The sequence below is a fragment of the Panicum virgatum genome, chromosome 1K (assembly GCF_016808335.1).
Source record: "Panicum virgatum strain AP13 chromosome 1K, P.virgatum_v5, whole genome shotgun sequence".
NCBI classification, from domain to species: Eukaryota; Viridiplantae; Streptophyta; class Magnoliopsida; order Poales; family Poaceae; genus Panicum; species Panicum virgatum.
Genome location: NC_053136.1, coordinates 16,142,403 through 16,161,918, shown reverse-complemented (window position 1 = coordinate 16,161,918; position 19,516 = coordinate 16,142,403). Strand labels below are relative to the sequence as shown.

The 19,516-nt window shown below is 47.6% G+C and overlaps 2 protein-coding genes across 2 annotated transcripts; both read right to left on the bottom strand.

The window, feature by feature from the left end:
- Positions 1-11,385: 11,385 nt before the first annotated feature.
- LOC120653221 lies at positions 11,386-14,218 on the bottom strand. Its single transcript, XM_039931014.1, has 4 exons — positions 13,768-14,218; positions 11,984-13,590; positions 11,746-11,892; positions 11,386-11,512 (listed from the first exon to the last, which is right to left on the bottom strand). The coding sequence occupies exons 2-4, from the start codon at positions 13,585-13,587 to the stop codon at positions 11,386-11,388; spliced, it is 1,878 nt and encodes a 625-aa protein (XP_039786948.1). The 5' UTR covers positions 13,588-13,590; positions 13,768-14,218.
- Positions 14,219-15,412: 1,194 nt separating this feature from the next.
- Positions 15,413-18,677, bottom strand: LOC120697324 (subtilisin-like protease SBT3.9). Its single transcript, XM_039980504.1, has 10 exons — positions 18,529-18,677; positions 18,329-18,420; positions 18,120-18,217; positions 17,871-18,032; positions 17,143-17,756; positions 16,984-17,051; positions 16,607-16,876; positions 16,396-16,513; positions 16,128-16,299; positions 15,413-16,028 (listed from the first exon to the last, which is right to left on the bottom strand). Exons 1-10 carry the CDS (start codon positions 18,670-18,672, stop codon positions 15,481-15,483), a joined length of 2,286 nt encoding a protein of 761 aa, XP_039836438.1. The 5' UTR covers positions 18,673-18,677; the 3' UTR covers positions 15,413-15,480.
- Positions 18,678-19,516: the final 839 nt, after the last annotated feature.

Here is a 19,516-nt window from a genome sequence, read left to right as displayed (position 1 = left end):
ATCTCGATGTACATATCACTTTATTGGCAATTATAATTGTAAAGGAGAGTACATGGTGCATCGTGTTTATATGTGTTCAAATCTGAAATCTCCTTTTGCTGTGCAACAATTTGATGTAAAAGAGGGCTATTTTAAGACTAATCCTATCACGCAGAGTTCCTCTTGTTCTTCTTTGTTTGTTTTGTCACAACAGGTTCAATTTCAAGAAGGGGAGCAACGCAGGATCATGTCAAGAATGGGAACAACTACTTCCGCAAGCATCAGCGACTTTGAGTCGAGGACGACTCAAAACCAAGAAGGGGAGAATGATGAGGACATGACCAATACGCATATGACCAAGGCCCAAGCGAAGATAGAGTTCAAAGCCCAATCCACATTGAAGTCTGATTTATTCGCGAGTCCGGTTCGGACTGCAGGAGCAGGCCTCACGAAAACGGACGCCCAGGCCACATACGGGCTTCGTTTTGGGCGTTCTATATATCGTTGGAAAGCTAAGGAGATAAGCTTTCCAACCCAACTGATCCCATATCAAAATACGCTCGAAGTCGACGGGAATCGTCGAAACAACATGACGACCAGACTCTGCCTGGATGCAGCGACGCCAATTTTTGGGCCCGAAGACCTTGTACTCCCTAGGGTTGCCCGGCCACCCCCTTGGCCACCCCCCTAGCCTCTCTCTTCTATATACTCAGCAGCCGCCATTAGGTTACTTGGGTTTTGCTTAGATTCATTCTGTCAAGAACAGTTGTCGCCGTTCATCGGTTTGTGAAACCCCAACTTGTGAGATTAATCATTCATCTGCAGAGTCACTTCAATTGAGCTGCGTTCTTTTGAGTTCTTGCTTGTGTTCTTCGTTGCGCTTGCAGGGATTAGCCTTCTTGGCAAGGTCAACCGGGTTGTGACACGGTTGATAACCAGAGGAGTTGTGGTGCTAAGATTGCTGGATTCGGGTCTTAGGATCTGAAGCCGGATCGGTGTGTCTCGCTCCGCCTACAACGAGAGTTATCCAGAACCTGACGGAAGATCGGGAACCCATGTCCCCATTAATTATGTACCCTTTCGATGTGTTTATGAAAATTTTGGACCAAAATATCCTCATCTTCAACCTCCCACCTATCTCAAATTTTCCCTTTGCTCGCCTGCCGGAGAGGCCGCCGCTCCGCCCGCGCCTCGACTCGCCCGCGGCCTCCACGCCATCGTGGGCATGCGCAAGACCTGGGTGCACGTGGCCTTCACGCCACCGAAGGGGGCGCGCTCCTCCTAGCCTAACAGCGTCTGAAGGGCCCCAGACAAAGCGGACGGCGGACGGCAGACGGCGGGTCCTTGGACAAAGCGGCGATGGCGACCTCCATCTGAAGGACGTGGTGGCGAGGGCTACATCAGGGTGGCTTCGGTTGGGGCCGCGGTGGATAGAGGCGGGTTGACGACAGGAGCAGGGGCTCGCAGGCAGGGGAGGTGGCGTGCGGCGGTGGTCTGGCGGGGCCCGGTGGGCGAGGTCGGGTCGGGAGGTGCGGGGGGACGTGGTGGAGCAATTCTGGGGGTTTGCTCGGCCGGAAGAGGGCCGGAGGTGGGGCACGGCGGACATGGTGGGCACCAATGGTGGCGCGTGTGTTCCAGCTTGGTGGGGCCAGGAATGAGTGGCCTGGAGACTCGGGAAGGTGGTGAGCATGCCTGAGGGGTTGGTAGAGGTCGGGGCAGGCTCATAGGGGGAGGCCCTTGGCGGGAGCCTGCCGCCCCCCTGCCGGGCGGCAGGCTCCCCCACACTGTATAAAGGCTTCTCCCCCCTCCCCCCTCATTTGCTTCCCACGACATCCAGAGAGCGGGAGGGAGAGAGGAGGGGTGAGGGAGGGAGTTGTAACGGCGAAGCCCTGCCGAATTTTGGATCGTAATCGCAGGTAATAAATATTTCTCAACTATGTCGATCTAAAATTTTTGTATGTTTAATTCTATAAATAGTATATACAGCAGTAATGATATTTTAGTGATTTAGGTAATGTTTTTAATATAATTTAGGTAGAATTAAGATTAGTTTTTAGAAAAACCAATTAGGTTTACCAACCAATTTTGTGGTATTGATTAGTTGTTTAATATGAGAAAAAATTTCGAGAAATAGTCAGAAATTGTAGAAAATGCTAGAAAAGTATATGAAACATTCAGATAAATTGTAGGAAATGCAGAAAAATTTAGAAAATGTTAGAAAAATATATTTATTAAAATATATTGTAAAAAATTGTAGGAAATGCAAGAAAATGTTAGAAAAGTTTATGAAAATGTAAGATAAATTGTAGAAAATGTAGAAAAATTTAGAAAATGTTAGAAAAATATATTTATTAAAATATATTGTAAAACAATTGTAGGAAATGCAAGAAAATGTTAGAAAAATTTATGAAAATGTAAGATAAATTGTAGAAAATGTAGAAAAATTTAAAAAATGTTAGAAAAAAATATTTATTAAAATATATTGTACAAAAACTGTAGGAAATGCAAGAAAATGTTAGAAAAGTTTACAAAAATTTAAGATAAATTGTAGAAAAATTGTAGAAAATGCAGAAAACTTATATTTTTGTGTTAGGTATGGCCGAAGATACGCCAGCTCTACTTGACGGAGTCATAGACTCGTCGCACCGGTCCTTCCTTGCAGTGGTTCAGCGCGTGAAACTTAACGTGCTGTGTCCACGTCCACCAGCGGAGTTTGTTCCTGGTGACCCACGATGGGTGCCCAGGTGATATGTCGTCGGATTATGTTTCTAAGAATACGTTTGTTTCGTATATGTTTCGTACATAATGTACTTACCTTTGATCGTTCTATTTTTCAGGTTGAGTGAGGCTGGTCTTCTTACTATAGGTCGTCTTGTTGAGAGTGGTTCAGTAAAGCTGGACAGGTCCCTACTGACGGCTCTGGTTGATAGATGGAGGCCTGAGACAAACACCTTCCACCTCCCTTGTGGGGAGATGACACCAACCCTACAGGACGTTGCGATGCTGCTGGGTCTTCCTATCAGTGGGGATGCCGTAGGGCCTCGCGTCGTCCCGCCTACGTGGTTGGACGATCTAGAAGAGCGTTTTGCAAATATTGACATCGCGATTGATGTAGAAGAGCACCCAAAAGCAACAGGGCCTGCCAAGGCATGGATCCTGCAGTTCCAGGTACATACCTTGTTTTGTTACGATTAATGTTAGAGTTATGCTTTTGACTAATGCAGTTATGGTTTTATTTTATAATTGATCTCGTACTCATAAATGTTCATCTTTTCTATGCAGCCCGACAATTTGGCACATGATGCTGATGATGATAGCGTCACTCAATCCCTTGAGGAATACCTATTGTGGTTGTTTGGATACATAATGTTCAACAACTCACACGGGGCCTATGTGGATAGGGTGCTTGTGCCTTACGCACAGGAGATCGCAGAGGCATCTGTGGAGGAAATGCCTCAATACAGTTGGGGTTCAGCGGTACTTGCAGCCACGTACCGTGGCCTCTGCAAGGCATCGGTGCAAAATAAGCACAATGCAATTCTTACAGGATGTCCGATTCTGCTACAGCTTTGGTCGTACGAGAGGATAGCAATTGGTCGCCCGCTTGTCGACCACTCACCGTATGAGCTGGATATGTATGGTGACACCGAGGACGATAGGCCCACCATGGGGACTCTCTGGTACGCTCGTCAGGTACGGAAATGGCTGCTACTCATACTATTCTGTTGGCAATTCTGTTGCTTTGTTTCACCCTCTTTGTATTTCTTATTTGTACATATTATTATTAATTTTGTACAGAAGAGATGGGCCCACGTACAGTCTCGTCGGGCCTATCCTGAATTTGTGGCTGAGTTTGATTGGTTGATACCTGAAGACGTTGTGTGGGAGCCCTACTCCGAGTTGGCTATAAACACTCGTGCACCGATCGGGATATCTTCGGTTTGCTTTCAGGACCAGGCCTTTTGGATGACAACTACAGCATTGGTGTACGACGTTTACATTGAGGCTCACTGCCCGGACAGAGTCAGGAGACAGTTCAGTCAAAGGCAGTTGTATCCTGTGCCGTCAGCATTGGATCAGGTCGAACGCCATGACCACAGGTAACAATTCATATACTACTTCAGTGACTATGCATTGTATAGTTAACTAATCATATTTGACTAAATTGTTTTCAATATTTAGTTTGTCGAGGACTGGGCAACCCTTCTCCAACATGTGGGTGACAAGGGTGTAGCCTTGGGTCGATGGCTGGGACCAAGCAGAGGAGAACGTGGCGCTTGCGACACCTGCACACACGGAGGCTTCGTACAGGGCGTACCTGAGCTGGTACCAGCCTTAGACTCATTGCCGCTTGATATATGCTGACATGCAACCACAGCCGCATGTTGCGACAGCACAGGATGGCTACGCACGACATAGGGATGAGGCATTAGCTGGGGCGGTGAGTCAAAGTTATCATTGCTTTTCAAATACTTTGGATTACAGTGTTAATGTCTTTCTTTTTCTTGCTTGCAGTTTGAAATGTGCAGGTTGATGGACGTAAGTGTCAGGGCGAATTTGATGAGGATTCGAGCGGGATCTATGATGGATAGGAATGAGCAAGAGTCGGCCTGGACCCGAGTTTCACAAAGAGCCCATTCCATGCTTGAAGTCTTTGGTAGCCGGACATCGTACGATGACTCGTACGGTTCGTCTCAAGCCTCGACCTCGTTTCCTTGTGGTCCCACATAGCAGCGGCCTTCCCAAGCACTTTATTGGTCTCAGCAGCATTATCCAGGTACGTGAGGATACTTACTGACTTCCTACTTTGAAGCCAACAATTAATTCTCAGTCCATACAGGTGATGCACACCCACCTTATCAATCTCACGGAGGGACTCAGTTTAGAACCAAGGCACCAGCTGCAGGGATGTCATTTCAACCAACACAGGCACCACCACGACCTTTCGGTAAACATATAATCCATATCTTAATTTCAATTAATTGTGGTATGAAGTCTAATTCCTTTTGTATTTACATATAGGATCACAACAGTTATATGATGCGAGACCTTCTTCGTATTACCCTACGGCGACAGCAGAAGGAACGCAAGGTAAATACCTAATCCGTAGGGCGAATTTATCATGTTCTTCTTATTTATATGAATATTTTAAATAATTTGAACGGTTTTCAGGATCGCACCACCAGCTTCCTGATATGGGTCATTCATCGTATCCACCACCAATAGGTACTTATAATGAATATGTACCCAAATATATGACTTATAAGACGATGATTAAGATATCTTAATTGCTACTGTATAGGACCCACACAGGATACCTTTGAGGCGAACTTCGAAGATTGGAGTCGGTTATTTTCTATACCTAACCCGCAGGCCGTTCCTACCTTCCAGACACCTGTGGCCACCGAACGTCCAGGTAGAGACGTAGGGCCTCTAGAGCGACACACCTACTCTACAGACCATGTCCACGCTCAGCGTAAAAGAGGTCGACATGGCCGGGGTGGCCGGGGTGGTTAGGAGGTGTTTCTAGCTGTTTCTGTATTTTTGTTATGGACACGTCATCATGTTATACTTATTTCGTTCTTATGCATCACCTATTTCGTTCTCATTTGCGTATGTGTATGAATTGCTAGCTCATACTTTTCATATTCATGTACTTGACTAATGGTTTTTATTTGTATCCATTTCTAAAACCACATCTAATGGCCCGCTGCTGCAATTTTGCGAGGGAGCCTGCCGCCCCCCTGCCGCCACTCCACTGGGCGGCAAGGGGCCTTCCGCCCGGCAGGGGGGCGGCAGACTCCCGCCAAGGGCCTCCGTGCAAATAATTTTTTTTATTTACATATAAGTCCCTGCCGGCCCCTGCCGGGCGGCAGGGGTATAAAACTGTAAATTGTGAAATTGAAAATATATTTCTGTAAAAAATGTTTTTGAAAAATATAAAAATAAAAAAGACGCCTTCATGCTCGGAAGAGTAATCGGATCGCCTTTTCCGCTTGGGAAAATTGGCCCCTGGACACCGTTAAAGTGTGGCTTTTGCCACAGGACACTAAAAAAAACTGTCTTTGCTATGAACCATTACAAATCTGTGTACATTTGCTAGAACACACTATGACCAATATAATATCATTTCCACCTCAAACAGGTCACATAACACATGAATGAGGACAGTTATACCCCTGCCCATTAAACAGCTCATATTGCTCTTAAAAAAGCACGTCCAGCAACATAAAAACACATGGTTGAGCCCCATTTGGCTATCAAGTACAGCAACACAAAATAGCATGGTTTCAGCCACATTTGGCTTTCAAGTACAGTAACAGAAAATGACATGTTCTACTCCAAATCTACATATTACAGATCCATGACTGAAGAGCAATGACACAGCATATAGCCTATTTTTTCTTGGGATTCTTGGACCTGACAACCTTCAACTTTTTTGCCTTTCCCTTCTCAGCAGTAATTGGAGATGTAGATGCACATTCAAAAGGCTCTATAGTGCCTTCAAATAGCATCCTGTGGCGGCTGTAGACACGCATGTTAAGTAAATATAAATAACAGAAATAACAAATAGGAACACACAAAGAAGTATCTCAGGAGCCATACCCCCTTGTCATAGGACTTGGAGAAGAAACAGGAGTGATGGCTCTTGTTGGTGTAGATGGTTCTAATTCCATCAATCTCTTTGACATGCTGCATGTAAAAAGAACAATGTGAAATTGCAGATTTGAAAAATATATAATTCCAGATTTTGAAATTTGTAAATTTTAGTTACACCTTCTTGTAACAGGGCTCGCTGTAGAAGCATTAGTGATGGCTCTGGGTGGTGTAGAAGCACTAGATGGAACTACTGTGACATTTTTCTTGCCTCTCTTTCTCTTTGGTTTTGGAGGGGCAGGTGGTGGTGCATCAGAATCATAAACATATTCATTGCAAGTTTTTGCCATATGTCCAAGCTGGTTGCACCTACTACATTTTGTGGTTTTTGTTTGAGTGCCCCCTTCTGCAGCTGATTTGAACCTTCTCTTTCTTGGCCTGCCAGCTGCCCGTTTTAGAATTGGAGGCCACAACTTGAACCCGAAATCCACTTGAGGCCATTGCTTCCTATCTGTCATTGGCTTCACAGACTTTCCATTGGCTATCAGTGCTTCCTTGCAACACACAAGGCATGCTCTCTAGTCGTCCAACATCATGCATGACTTCTGGATCATCCTTTCTTAGAACACGGACTTGTACAGATAGCCTCCTTGACTCCCAGTACATGTCAGTTGCATGAAGAAATTTCTGATCAGAAGTGATCGCTTCATAAGTACGACTCATTTTTATCCCAATATGTGACACGTAATTTGTGTTTAGAGCCAAGCTTAATTTCTGCACTAATGTCAAGCAGCAAATCATTCAAATTTGTACTATCCCTGTCTAAAACCTTAGGAATGTTACATGCTTCACAATATTCCCGACCACCATCATCATTAAATTTTACATAAGCACCTACTCGGGCAGCCAGCCTGTAGGATGAATTGGGATCCATCCTACACACATAGCAACCAATTTTGCCAACGAAAAAAGGATATCAATCTACACATAGATGTAGAATCAAGCCTACAGTTAGCTCTAACCCTAGGACAAATGGCAGAAACGTTACCCATCGAGAACCCATGAAAGATCGGTGTGATCCTCAGGAAAAATCTCGCTCAAGAATCGTGGAGGCTCCATTTGCAATACTCCAGAAAATCCGGCCCTCGGCGCAGCAATTTGCCGCCCCTTGCGGCCGGCTCGCTGCAACCCCGGGATCCGCTGGGCGGCAGCCCGAGCGCCCCGTGCGGCCGCGCGTCCAGGCGCCGGCACCTGGCTCCCCGTGAGGCCCTGGTCCGGCCGCCGGCCCCGACCGTCCCGCGCGGCGCGGGTCTGGCCGCAATCTCCGAGCACAGGACCGCCCCTGGCAGCAGGCGGGAGCACGGGACCGTCCCGCGCGGCGCGGGTCTGGCCGCTGCCAAGGATGTAGGAGGTGGGAGCAGGAGCTGCCGGGTCCAGGCTCGAGCAGGAGGCGCCAGGGAAGGATCTCGAGAGACTTCTGATTCGATTCAGCTCCAGAGGATGGATAGGAAGGATAGGGATAAGGGGTACAATTGTCATTTCTGGTGGGTTTCTATTAAAAACGAGTATAATATGGGTGCGGTGTCCTACAGCTAATTGCCATGTTTTTACGGTGTGAACTGGCAAATGCAGTTTTTTTAGTGTTCTATGTCAAATTCCAAACTTTAAAGGTGTCCGATAGCCAATTTTCCCTTTCCGCTTCCCCAATCCCCACCAACCCTAGATCTCCCCACCCAAAGCCCCCCGCGCCAGGGCATCGCAGCTCCCGCCGCCGGAGTTGCCCGACGACGCCGTCGCTGAGATGCTCCTCCGCCTCCCGCCGGACGAGCCCCGCTGCTTCTTCCGCGCCTCCCTCGTCTGCAAGCTCTGGCAGCGCCTCCTCACCGACGCCGCCTTCCTCCGCCGGTACCGCCGCTTCCACCGGAACCCTCCGCTGCTCGGGTTCTTCTCTGTAGCCGACGTACGCGGCGAGGCCATCCCCTTATTCACCCCCACGATGCCAGCCTCCCCTTTCCCACAGCCGATACTCGACTGCCGCCCCTGGGTCCCCCTCGACTGCCGCCAGGGGCGTGTGCTCCTTCAGAAGATGCAGGGGCGCGACTTCACTGTCTAGGACCCAATCACTGGTGCCCGGGAGGAGTTCCGGGAGCCCGGCGTCGTGAACTCATCCGTCGTGGTGCTCTGCGCCGCGTCCGAATGCGACCACCGCGACTGCCACGGCGGCCCGTTCCTCGTCGTCTGGTCGTGGATGGATGCTAGGAGCGGCGCGCGCATGTGCGCGTGTACTCGTCGCAAGTGGGTTCCTGAAGCACGTCCGCTTCTGTAGGCCTAAGCATCGATGAAATCCTCAGCCTGAGCCGCGGCGCCCATGTTGGAGACTGTATCTACTTCAAGCTTCGGATGGGTCCTAGAATCCTCAAGTACGACCTGGTCAAGCATCACTTGTCTGTGATCGAACCGCCGGAATCGTGCGGCATGTCCATCTTCATCGTGCCAACTGAGGACGGTTTGCTCGGGGGTCGCTGGCGTCAGGGGTTCCAGCCTTTACCTGTGGTCGAGGAAGGCAAATGCAGGGGGAGTTGAAGGATGGACACGATACAGAGTGATCGAGTTACGGACTCTGTTACCAGCTGACAGCCTTCGCAAAACACCTATGGTGGTTGGTTTTGCTGAGGATCAGTGTTATCCTAAACGGTTTTAGACGGCCGTTTAAACCCGTTTAAACGGTAAACGAATGCCAACCGAATAGTTTAGGGCCTAGTCGGTCCATTAGACGGTCAACCATGCGTTTAGACGGCCGAAACGTGTTAAACGGGGCGGTTGCTAGTCGGTTTTAGACGGCCGAAACGTGTTAAACGCCACCGTTTACGCTCTGGTGGAAAGTTGGGCGCGCGGGAAAGATGGGCGCGCGTGGCGCGCGGGAAAGGAAAGTCTGGCGTGCTGGAAGGACAGAGCTGGCCGCCCGTGACCCCACGTCTCCACTCTCCAGTCTCCACGCACAACCGCATCCCCTGCTCCCGTCTCCCAGCCGCCGCGTGCCCTGCTCCCGTCTCCCAGCCGCCGCACCCTGCTCGCCGCCGCGTGTCCTGCTCGCCGCGCGCCCTGCTCGCCCAGGTATGTTCTCCCAGCCCTCTCCTCTGATTTGGCGCCCTTGTCTCCTCTCCCCTATGGTTCTCAGTTTCTCACAAGTGCCCTCCTCTCTGCTGATTTGTAGTGCAGATTTTAAACTCTAAGCATTCTAATTGCAGCTCAATCAATCTGCCATTTTATAGATCCATACAAAGAAAAGGAATAGGCTCACATGTGAGAGAGTTGAACAACTTGTCTTTGTTCGATTCAATCAACTTCATGCAAAGAAGAAAAGTAAAGGCCAGAAGAACAAAAATGCAGACCCTATTGTAGCAGCTGAAGCAACTTTTGCACAAGGATGGATGGTGTTGCTTTGTTTGTTATTTGTGAGAACTATTGATGTTTGTACTGAAATGAGCCTATTTGACCTTCTTTTCAGTTTTATTGTGTCCACCATCTTGTGCTTTTGAGCTGTTTTAGCATCTGTGCATCACTCCATAGTCCATACTAACAATTGTTATTTATTTTGCAGGTACATGGTTCAGATTGTGGGGATATAAAAGGTTCGAAATTTACTTCACAAAAGGTAAGCAAAAGTATATCTTCTTACTGTAAATTTTGTTCTAAATGTTGCTACAGTACCCAAACCGTTTACTCCGTTTAAACAGCCTAAACGCTAAACAGAGCCTGGCCGCTCGTTTACCGTCTAAGAAAACATTGCTGAGGATGTCCGTGTCATCTTCGTGCACACAGTTGTTGGTCACTTTTCTATCGACCTCAGCTCAGAGCAGGCGAGGAAGGTCAGCGGGCCTGGGATGCAATATCATATCGTACCCTTCATGAGCTTCTACACACCGGTATGGCTCTAGCCCTTAGATAGTTTGTAATCCTGCATTGTACAAGCTAGACTGTTTATGTTGTTCTGATAGTGTTTTGTAGATTCTTGTTCAGTGGAAATAAATGGTACATATACTTGAGAGAACTGAAGATGTGACAATACTACCTCACACTAGGTTCAATCTGTTCATCTATGCGACACGGATACGGATACCTGTATCGGTATCGGAAGGATACGGATACGCGGATACGGCATTTTCTCAAAAAAACCCGATACGGATACGTTTTGAATTTTTATGTAAAAAAATAAATAATATGCATAATTGCATATTAACTAAAAAATAGCAAATTAGTGAATTACCTTGCGATGGTATTGTCAATGTCCACCACAATACAATGCTCCTTCTCCAAGTCCGCAACCGGCCAACCGCATCTTTTACATGCAAACTTGCAAAAGCAATATAAATGTATAAGAACTAGAGAAGTGTAATTTCACAATTTGGAGACTTAGAGTATATCAGTACATCACCTTTGCAGTTTCAGCAGCCTTCATCTTCCATAATAAGTGATTGAGTGAAGAGAAAGAGAAGTACAACTAACTCATGAACTCAACATACATGTTTAACATATGCAATAGTTCACAAAACATAGAACATGATAGTGATAGTCTGATAGATAGCAGTCCACATAACAAACATAGAAAATCATGATAGCAGTCTCTAATTTAGGAAATAGATAAAATCAAGTGTGACTGATAGGCATAGGCTCAAGCTTCTTGGTCTTCCTCAATCGTTTCACTCTCCTCCACACTTTCAGCCTCCGCATAACCCAAACCAAATGAGATAGCTTGCAACTCAGGTTCATCAAGAGAGAGTTCAGCCACTTCAAGAAGACCTACGCCGCCTAGAGAATCAAAAGAATCTCCTCCCACATCCCACATTGTTGTTTCTCCTTTCTTATATGCATCACTTCTTCTTGACATATCTTCTTCTTGACATATGCCTCAAATTGGAGTGCACAAAGACCAAATCTTCAGCACGTTCAGGAGTTAAAGCATTTCTTTTGATAGAATGGACGAAGCTATACGTACTCCAGTTTCTTTCACAGCAAGAAGATGAGGCTGGTTGACTCAGTAATTTGATGGCCAAACTCATCAATAAAGGGATAGAATGTCCATAATTTGTCCACCAAGTCATGGGTGAAACAGCCCATCTATCATGTATTGAATCTGGGTCATTGAATTGTTCTGAACAAGTTGAGAACCTTGAGTATTCTTCTTTCACTTTAGCCAATTCTTGTGGTATGCGAAAGAACTTCTTGAAGCAAGTCATCCTCATTTGAGATACTTCAGTATCCTTGTGGGGTGGGACTCGGCCAACACCTTCTTCAAGCCACTTCTTGCTGTAATATCTACAATTGACAATTTGACATTAAATTTAGACAAATAATCAATCTGAGTTATACTTTACAAATGTAATTATTTAGATTGTTAGTTTGTTACCTTGGATTGAGTGAATGAGCCAAACAATGAAGTGGATTATTGCCTTTTGTCCACCTTGCAATCAATATGTCATGAATAACCATGTAAAGGTCTGACACCTCATCTAATTCAAGGCCCTCATATTGATATATCGCCTTCTTCACTCTTTCAATCATTGAATCCCACATCTCATAGATTAAGTGAAGACATGGTGTGTCGGTGTCCGCCAAACGTATCATTTCATATATAGGATTTGTGATCCTAAGAATGTATTCCACATTGCCCCACCACACATCACTAAGGATTTTTTCCTTTACAACTTGGGCAGTTGGAGCATCATCTTTGTAAATGTTCCATTTGTCACTAATCACCATGTGTTGGAGAGCTGTCTTTATCTTAACAAACCGTTTTAACATACAAACAACTGATGCAAATCTTGTTTCAGCAATAGAAAGTAGCTTTAAATGGCTGAATTCATTGAACATTGAAAGACGCATGCCATGATTCATTATGAAATTCTTGATCATGGTAGCATCAGATTTAACATTGTGTATAAATTCAAGTTGATTCCAAACAAATAGGTCCTCATCAGAAGGTTCCCTTGGAACTTTAGGCTCACATATACTTTTCATAGCAAGATTGAGAGTATGCACAACACAAGGTGTCCAAAATATGTTATCATATTCAGCTTCTATTAAAAGACCCGCACCTTTGCAATTGGCGGCATTATCCGTGATGATTTGCACCACATTTTGGCGACCAACTTCATCAATAACACCCCTCAACTTCTCAGCAATATATTCTTTTGTCTTGACTTGTCCTTCACAGTTGTCAGCCCTCAAGAAAATAGGTGCTTTCTCAGAAACAGCAATGAAGTTGATGATTGGCCTTCTCCTAGGATCTGACCAACCATCAGAACAGATTGTAACACCTTTCTCTGGCCATGTGCTCTTTGTACTATCCAACAGAGACTCTATGTGTCTTCTTTCCTGCTTGAGCAGTGACTCTCTGGCTCTATTAAACCCAGGAATCATGTAATTTTGCAAGTTGTGGCTGCATGCAAATGCAAAAGCTTCTCTAAGATAGGGATTTCTTAGAAAATTAAAAGATACCCCTCCAGAATAAATTGCTCTAACAATTAAAGCATCCAAGTGTTTGCGATCTGCTAGTGCCCAAGATTTCTCCAAAGCTGAAAGAGGTCCCCTCTTGTTCTTCTTGTTTAAATTGCTTGAAGAAGGTGCAGGAGCTGTTGGCAATGAAACAGTTCGTGCCTTTTGCCTTTCAACTAGCTCTTTACACCTTGCAACTTCATTTCTCATCTGACTAAGCATTTCAAATGTAACATTTGGACATGTAGCAATCCCCTTCCCTTTCTTTTGCAGCAAATGTAATTCCACCCTAGTGTAGCTACTGCTTTTCTGGAAAGGACAATAGTTGCATTTCCATAGAACATTTCCACCACCAGGTTTAGCCTTCTCCAAAATGGTGACGTGATTCCAAAGTGGAGCCTTAATATCAGTTGGTCTTGTTTCAGTTTCTATATGCTCAGACAAAGATGGTGTACTACCACTACCAGGAGCAGCACTGGTACTGCCACTAGCCCTACTCAGATTTGGAGATGCCATTTACTGGATCAAATCAACAAATCGACCAATCAAAAAGGGGAAATGGGAATCAAGCAACAAGAAGAGTAGATTGAGATTTGGAGATGCCATTTACTGGATAAAATCATGAAATCGACTAATCAAGAAGGGGAAATGGGAATCAAGCAACAAGAAGAGTAGATCGAGAAGAAAAGGCCTCACCGGAGTTCGGACTTTGCAGATCGGTGCCGGGCGCCAACTTCCTTCTCGCTGCAGGCTTGGCCGCCGCCCGCCGGTCCTGCTGCTAGTCGCCGCCTCGCCGGGGGGAGGAGCTTCTCGAGGGGCTGCGTCTCGCCGCCGGCGGGCTCGTCGCCGGTGGGCTCGTCGCCGGCGGGCGGCCAACCTCCCCCTGCTGCGTCGCCCTCGTGCGTGCGGACAGACGGAGTGGCGGCGTGTTCTATCTGTAGGGCATCGGGGAGACGGGGAGTCCACGGGGTGGGATGCATATGGGCCGTATCCCACCCTCCGAAACGTACCGGAGAGGCAGTTTCAGTCCGATTCGCTCGGGGAGACGCCGATACGCCGCGGACACGCATCCGGCGCGTATCCCCCGCGTATCCGTATCGGATACGTATCCGACACGGATACGGGGTCCCCTGCACGTATCGGGGTAACAGAGCTGTTCATGGGTACGATTCTTGATATTGGGAATATTTTCTCACATCGTAACACCCACCCAAGCATGCTTACCTTTGAATTAACTGATAACCCATTAGCACGGTCATTCTAATTGCCCTTTTAGCTCGCGTATTGTTTTACCATCCTTCTAGATATTTGCAGTGAACAATTCCTACTGTTCGAAACCTAGAACTCTGTATTATATATTGATCAATGGTCGTATGGAACAATTTTACTTCTAGGCATGACGAACTTCATGTGGTACTAGCTAGCAGCAAATTGCTTTTTTGCCAGCAGAGGCACATTATTTCTTTGTAAGACTTAAGTTATGTTCTGATTGATATGCACACCTATTAGTTCTGGGAATAATTTTTTTTAAGGGGTGTTCTGGGAATAAATGATCCTTTTCTTTTGAAAACTGAATAATTGACAATGCTGCATCACATATAATATAGTTTTTGGTCATGTTCAACTTCTTATGAACAATTCTTGATATTGGCAAGCTGCATCTAAGAAGCAGTTGACTTTGTCTTAATGAACCACAAGTTGCGGATCTAATACTTTTGATTTTTGCGTTCTTTCACTATGATCTCTTGTAAATATTAATCTGTCAGCACCACTATTATTTTACAAAGCTTTATATAGTAGCTATGAAACTAATTTAACATGTTTTCCTGGTGCTTTTCAGATTGTGCTTGTGGGAAATCTCCATTACCAGCAGAGTCAAATTAACTAATCACTGCTAAGCTTGAAGTATGGTAGTACCTTGCCAGTTTACAAATCTGCCAACGTAAATCTTCCACTGTTGGCATGTTATAGCCTATAAGGCTGATGCTTTGACATGTTTGTCAGTATTCTGTTGTGGAATTTAATTCCTTTTAATGTATGTTGTTCGTGATCATGACCGCGATGACTAGAGGTTTAGAGTTGGCGTAACAGTGTTTAGAGCTATATTGATGCTTGACAAGAGCCCATTTGGACCTGAACGTATGTTTCATTTCTTTAGACTGAAAACCGAGTTTGCTTGTTTTAGTTCAGTATTTTACTTCCTGAACGAGCATGATTCTTTACTCATTAGACTCTGTAGTTCTTTGATTGTTAGAGTTATGCTTTTTTTTTTTTGAAGCGAGAGGCATATGTTTTATGTTTCCGCACGAAACAATCTACTGAGGACAGCAACCCCGGTCCATAAAAAGTAACGAAAAAATTTTATTCACAATAATAACCTCACAGCATTGACAGTAACATTGGATCATTCTACGATGAATCCGCGATGAAGTCCTGGATCACAGTCCGGACCGCAACCGGAATCCTCACTGAGTGGTTACCACCACCTAGCCATGTCAGGCTCCCGAACGTGTAGCCGCCCTGCACCCTCTGCCTCGCCGTGAACGTCACCCGGAACGTCGCCCTCTTGCTGCCGCCTCCGCCGAACTTGATCACCGGCGGCTCCACCGACACGTCCACCCCTGCCGGTGCTTCAACCACTGCTCGGTAAGTTGCGTCTGCCGGCCCGACATTGGTCACCGTCCGCGACACCGTGACCGTGTCCTTGAGGCCCGGCACAGCGATGGATGGGAGATTGAGCTGGTAGATCCTCCCACTGTAGCTCTCGCAGTCATCTTTGGGGCCAAGGGTACAGTTGAAGAACTTGGTGTACTCCCCAGCATCGACGTCGTAGACCAGGCCGGGGTCGGCCGCCTTGTCCGGGTTGATATGGCCTCCGCCGAAGTCGAACGGGTCGGCGAGCTTCCTCGGCGACCCCTCCGCCTGGATCGGCATGCCGAAGCGGTCGGCCACGGATGCTGCACACCAATGTCAATAGCAATCAGGTTAGTACCGATGAGCAGCTGATCATATTAACACATGGAACAATTACGCAGTTTGGGACTTCGGGTGCGTGCCTGTGGTGACGATGGCCGACTTGATCATGGCCGGCGACCAGTCCGGGTGAACCGACTTGAGCAGCGCGGCGACGGCGGAGACGTGCGGGCACGCCATGGACGTCCCGGACATGAACTCGTACGACCCGCCCACCGCTGCCAAGATGCTGACTCCCGGAGCAGCTATGTCAGGCTGTTCCAATGGCAGGAGAGATCACGGCGTTAACACCAATGGCAATCACTTGTACAAATATCGAGAGATCCATAATGGTAGGAGCTAGCTTGTCACCTTGATGATGCCCGGGAACGCCGCGCTGGGGCCTCTGGACGAGAACGCGGCGACCCTCGGCGACGCCACCCCGTTGCCGACGACGCTGAAGGTCTTCGAGATCCTCACCGCCGGCGTCCTGCACGCGACAAACAGAGCTCGAGCATCAGCCTCGCATGGAACCGGAGGAACACGGACTGGCGCATGGTGCTTCTTCCTGATCTCCGCTTACTCGGCGCTGTCGGCGTAGGATGCGATCCTGTGCGCGACCTCGAAGTCCACGAGCACGCAGGGCATGGCCAAACGCCGGCAGAGGTCGGTGTTGTCGACGACGTTGCTGCTCTGGTGCGCGAAGATCAGGCCCCTGGCCCCCGCCTGGGCGACGCGGGCCGCGGCGCCGACGAGCCCTTGCCCCGCCGGCGTGGTGGACGCCAGCCACGGCGCCGAGCACAGCACCACCGCGCCGGTGACGTTGGCGGATGACAGCGCCCGTTCGTCGCAGCTGCCGGGAGCACCAGGTTGGAATCGTTCAGAGTCAAGCAAATTTCAGAAAGGCACCCAAAGCAACTGCCAAATTTGACAAGTAGGGAGCATTATGTTCTTCGTTACCTGCGTGCGGAAATAAGCGTGTGGAAGTTGTCGGAGTTCACCGTTGAATTGTAGTTGAGCGATTGACCCTGAGAATAGTGTCCAATGATGAGTTCAAATGAACAAGAAACATTATGATTTCAATCTGTTTAATCAATTTTTTTTATGATTTGAACTTACCACCAGTTTCTCGTTGTTCCCGAGCGACAGCACGGTGGGGAAGGAGCGGTCGATGGTGCTGGCGGCGACCGTCAGGACCCACGGCACGGCGTTCGACACCGTCTGCGCGGCGGCGCCGTCGTTCCCGGCGGAGAACACGACGGTGATCCCTCTCTCCACGGCGTGCAGCGTCCCAGGGATCTCCTGGTCCCGGAAGCTCAGCGACAGCGACAGCACGTCCACGCCGTCGCGGATGGCGTCGTCGATGGCCGCGAGGACGGCGGCGGCGCCGCAGCTGCCCGGGCCCCAGCACGCCTTGTAGACGGCCAGCCGGGCGCGGGGCGCCCCGCCGCGCGCCACGCCGGCGCCCAGCCCTCCGTAGCTCGCCTTCCGCACCTGGCCACCGGCGATCGTCGAGGCGACGTGCGTGCCGTGGCCGCCGAGGTCCCTGGGCGACATGAACTCGCCCTCGAGCGCCTCGGCTCTCACGCCGCCGGCGTACCACCGGGCGCCGATGATCTTCCTGTTGCAGCTCGTGGCGTTGAACGCCGCGCCGGTCTGGCATACACCTCTCCACCTCGCCGGCGGTGGGCCGTAGCCACTGTCGTCGAAGCTTCTTGATTCAGGCCATATGCCTGTAACATATTCAGAAATCCATTAGCTACCCATGATCTCTGTTCATAAGCTAACATATATACATTTTATCTGTAAATCCATTACTAGTTGCAACAATAATTGCCATTACAAACCTGAGTCGATTACTCCAACTATGATGTCTTCGCCGTACTTTGCTTTCTTGAGGAGGTCTGACGGCGACGATTGGTCGTGATTAAGGCCAAGAAAATCCCAGCTCCGAGTTGTATGGGTTTGGTAATGGGTGTTAGCCTTAACAGTGATGACTCCAGGTAGACCTACATCGAGATTTTATTAGCTGCGCTGATCATGTAAGTACCTCAACATGTGCTTACAATCTTGTATGTTGGATCATGCATTATTACCCGCAATGGTCCTGGCTTGGGAATCCGTGAGCATCGCCGCAAAGCCGGAGAATCCATGCTTGTAGGTGTACACCATGGATTTCTGAGCTTCATCCTTACTGTTGCATCGACAGCAAGAGCAAAATAAAAGCAATAAAATGCATGTGAGCAATCACTTGTGATATGCGGTGAAGGTGCTGACGTCGCAGCTTTATTAGAACTAACAGTACCTCCCAAGAACAGAAGCCAGTACGTCGTGGTGGGATGCGGTGACCACCGATGGATCATCGTGCTTCTTGTGACCCATGTACACAATGTAGAGCTGAAATGTTGATGTAAAATTTTGAATTAACAGTATCAGGATTCAGGACATGTATCTAACCAGAGCAGGTAAAGCAAACTTTCAGTTAGACAGAAGCTCATGTCTTACTTTGCTCGAAGCATCAGCTGAAACGGGAAGCAGTACTACTGACACCAGTAGCAATGCGCAACAGAAAACGGATCGGAAATCCATCTCAGACTTCACGGAGTTGTTGTGTTGTGTTTGTGATGTGGTTGGTTGGTTGCCTCTCATGCAAGATGCACAGATGTATATATAGCAGCCATCAACAACCACGAGCTGCAAAGAGTGACGCATCCTTCTTCACACGCGTTGTTAGGTTAGGCTACAAGCTAAGTACGACCAGATCAGGTCCATCGTCGTCTGAAAACGGAAATGGAGCGTCTCTTTGATTAGGTCCATCACACGCTTGAAGAACAACCAAACTAGATACAAATAATCCTAGGGTTCAATATGAAATTCAGATCGGATGAAACGAACTTATTCAAAGTTTTCTTTTTGCTGGACAGTGACCGGAAAGAGAAGCTTCTGCTGCTTCTTCCTGGGCATCAACAAGAGGCGGCTAGGATGATGGGACTTAGTCTCGTGGCAACAGTTAATTGCGTGTCTGCGTCATTTTAATTTGGAAGGCGAAATTATTTAACGAAATTGTCACAATGGATGTCTATGCCGACCTTGGTGATCGTCATATAATATCATTGAGGAAATTGAAACAGTCGGTGATGGAGACTGATGCGGTTTCGGTCTGTGTTTCTTCATCTGGCAAATAAATAAAGGTGCAGCGTGCATTATTCTGACCGGAATCTCCAACTGAAACCAAATAATCTGAAAGAAAACTCATATATAGGAGGAAATAATCTGAAAGAATACTCATAGGAGGGTCGAGAAAAGGACGTGTCACTGACGGTGAGGACGCGGTTACGGACGCGTATCACTCGCGGCAACCGTCAGTAGATCACGCATTTCCTGTTAAATAGCACATCAAGTGGTGTTTATTTACTCCATGAGAACGGGGAGTCGAACTCCCGACCTGCAGGTGCACAGCTCAGCCCTACCACTGCACTACTCACACGTTCTC

What these genes read in the sequence shown, in the direction of transcription:
- LOC120697324 (XM_039980504.1), bottom strand. Translation starts at nt 18,672, where the DNA reads ATGAGAGGCAACCAACCAACCACATCACAAACACAACACAACAACTCC. An exon ending in AGTTGGAGTAATCGACTCAG is followed by an intron (nt 17,757 to 17,870) that starts GTTTGTAATGGC and finishes AATATGTTACAG; the next exon opens with GCATATGGCCTGAATCAAGA. An exon ending in TCCTACGCCGACAGCGCCGA is followed by an intron (nt 16,514 to 16,606) that starts GTAAGCGGAGAT and finishes TGTCGCGTGCAG; the next exon opens with GACGCCGGCGGTGAGGATCT.
- LOC120653221 (XM_039931014.1), bottom strand. Translation starts at nt 13,587, where the DNA reads ATGGCATCTCCAAATCTGAGTAGGGCTAGTGGCAGTACCAGTGCTGCT. An exon ending in GCTCATTCACTCAATCCAAG is followed by an intron (nt 11,893 to 11,983) that starts GTAACAAACTAA and finishes TGTCAATTGTAG; the next exon opens with ATATTACAGCAAGAAGTGGC. An exon ending in GTGAAAGAAGAATACTCAAG is followed by an intron (nt 11,513 to 11,745) that starts GTTCTCAACTTG and finishes AACGTGCTGAAG; the next exon opens with ATTTGGTCTTTGTGCACTCC.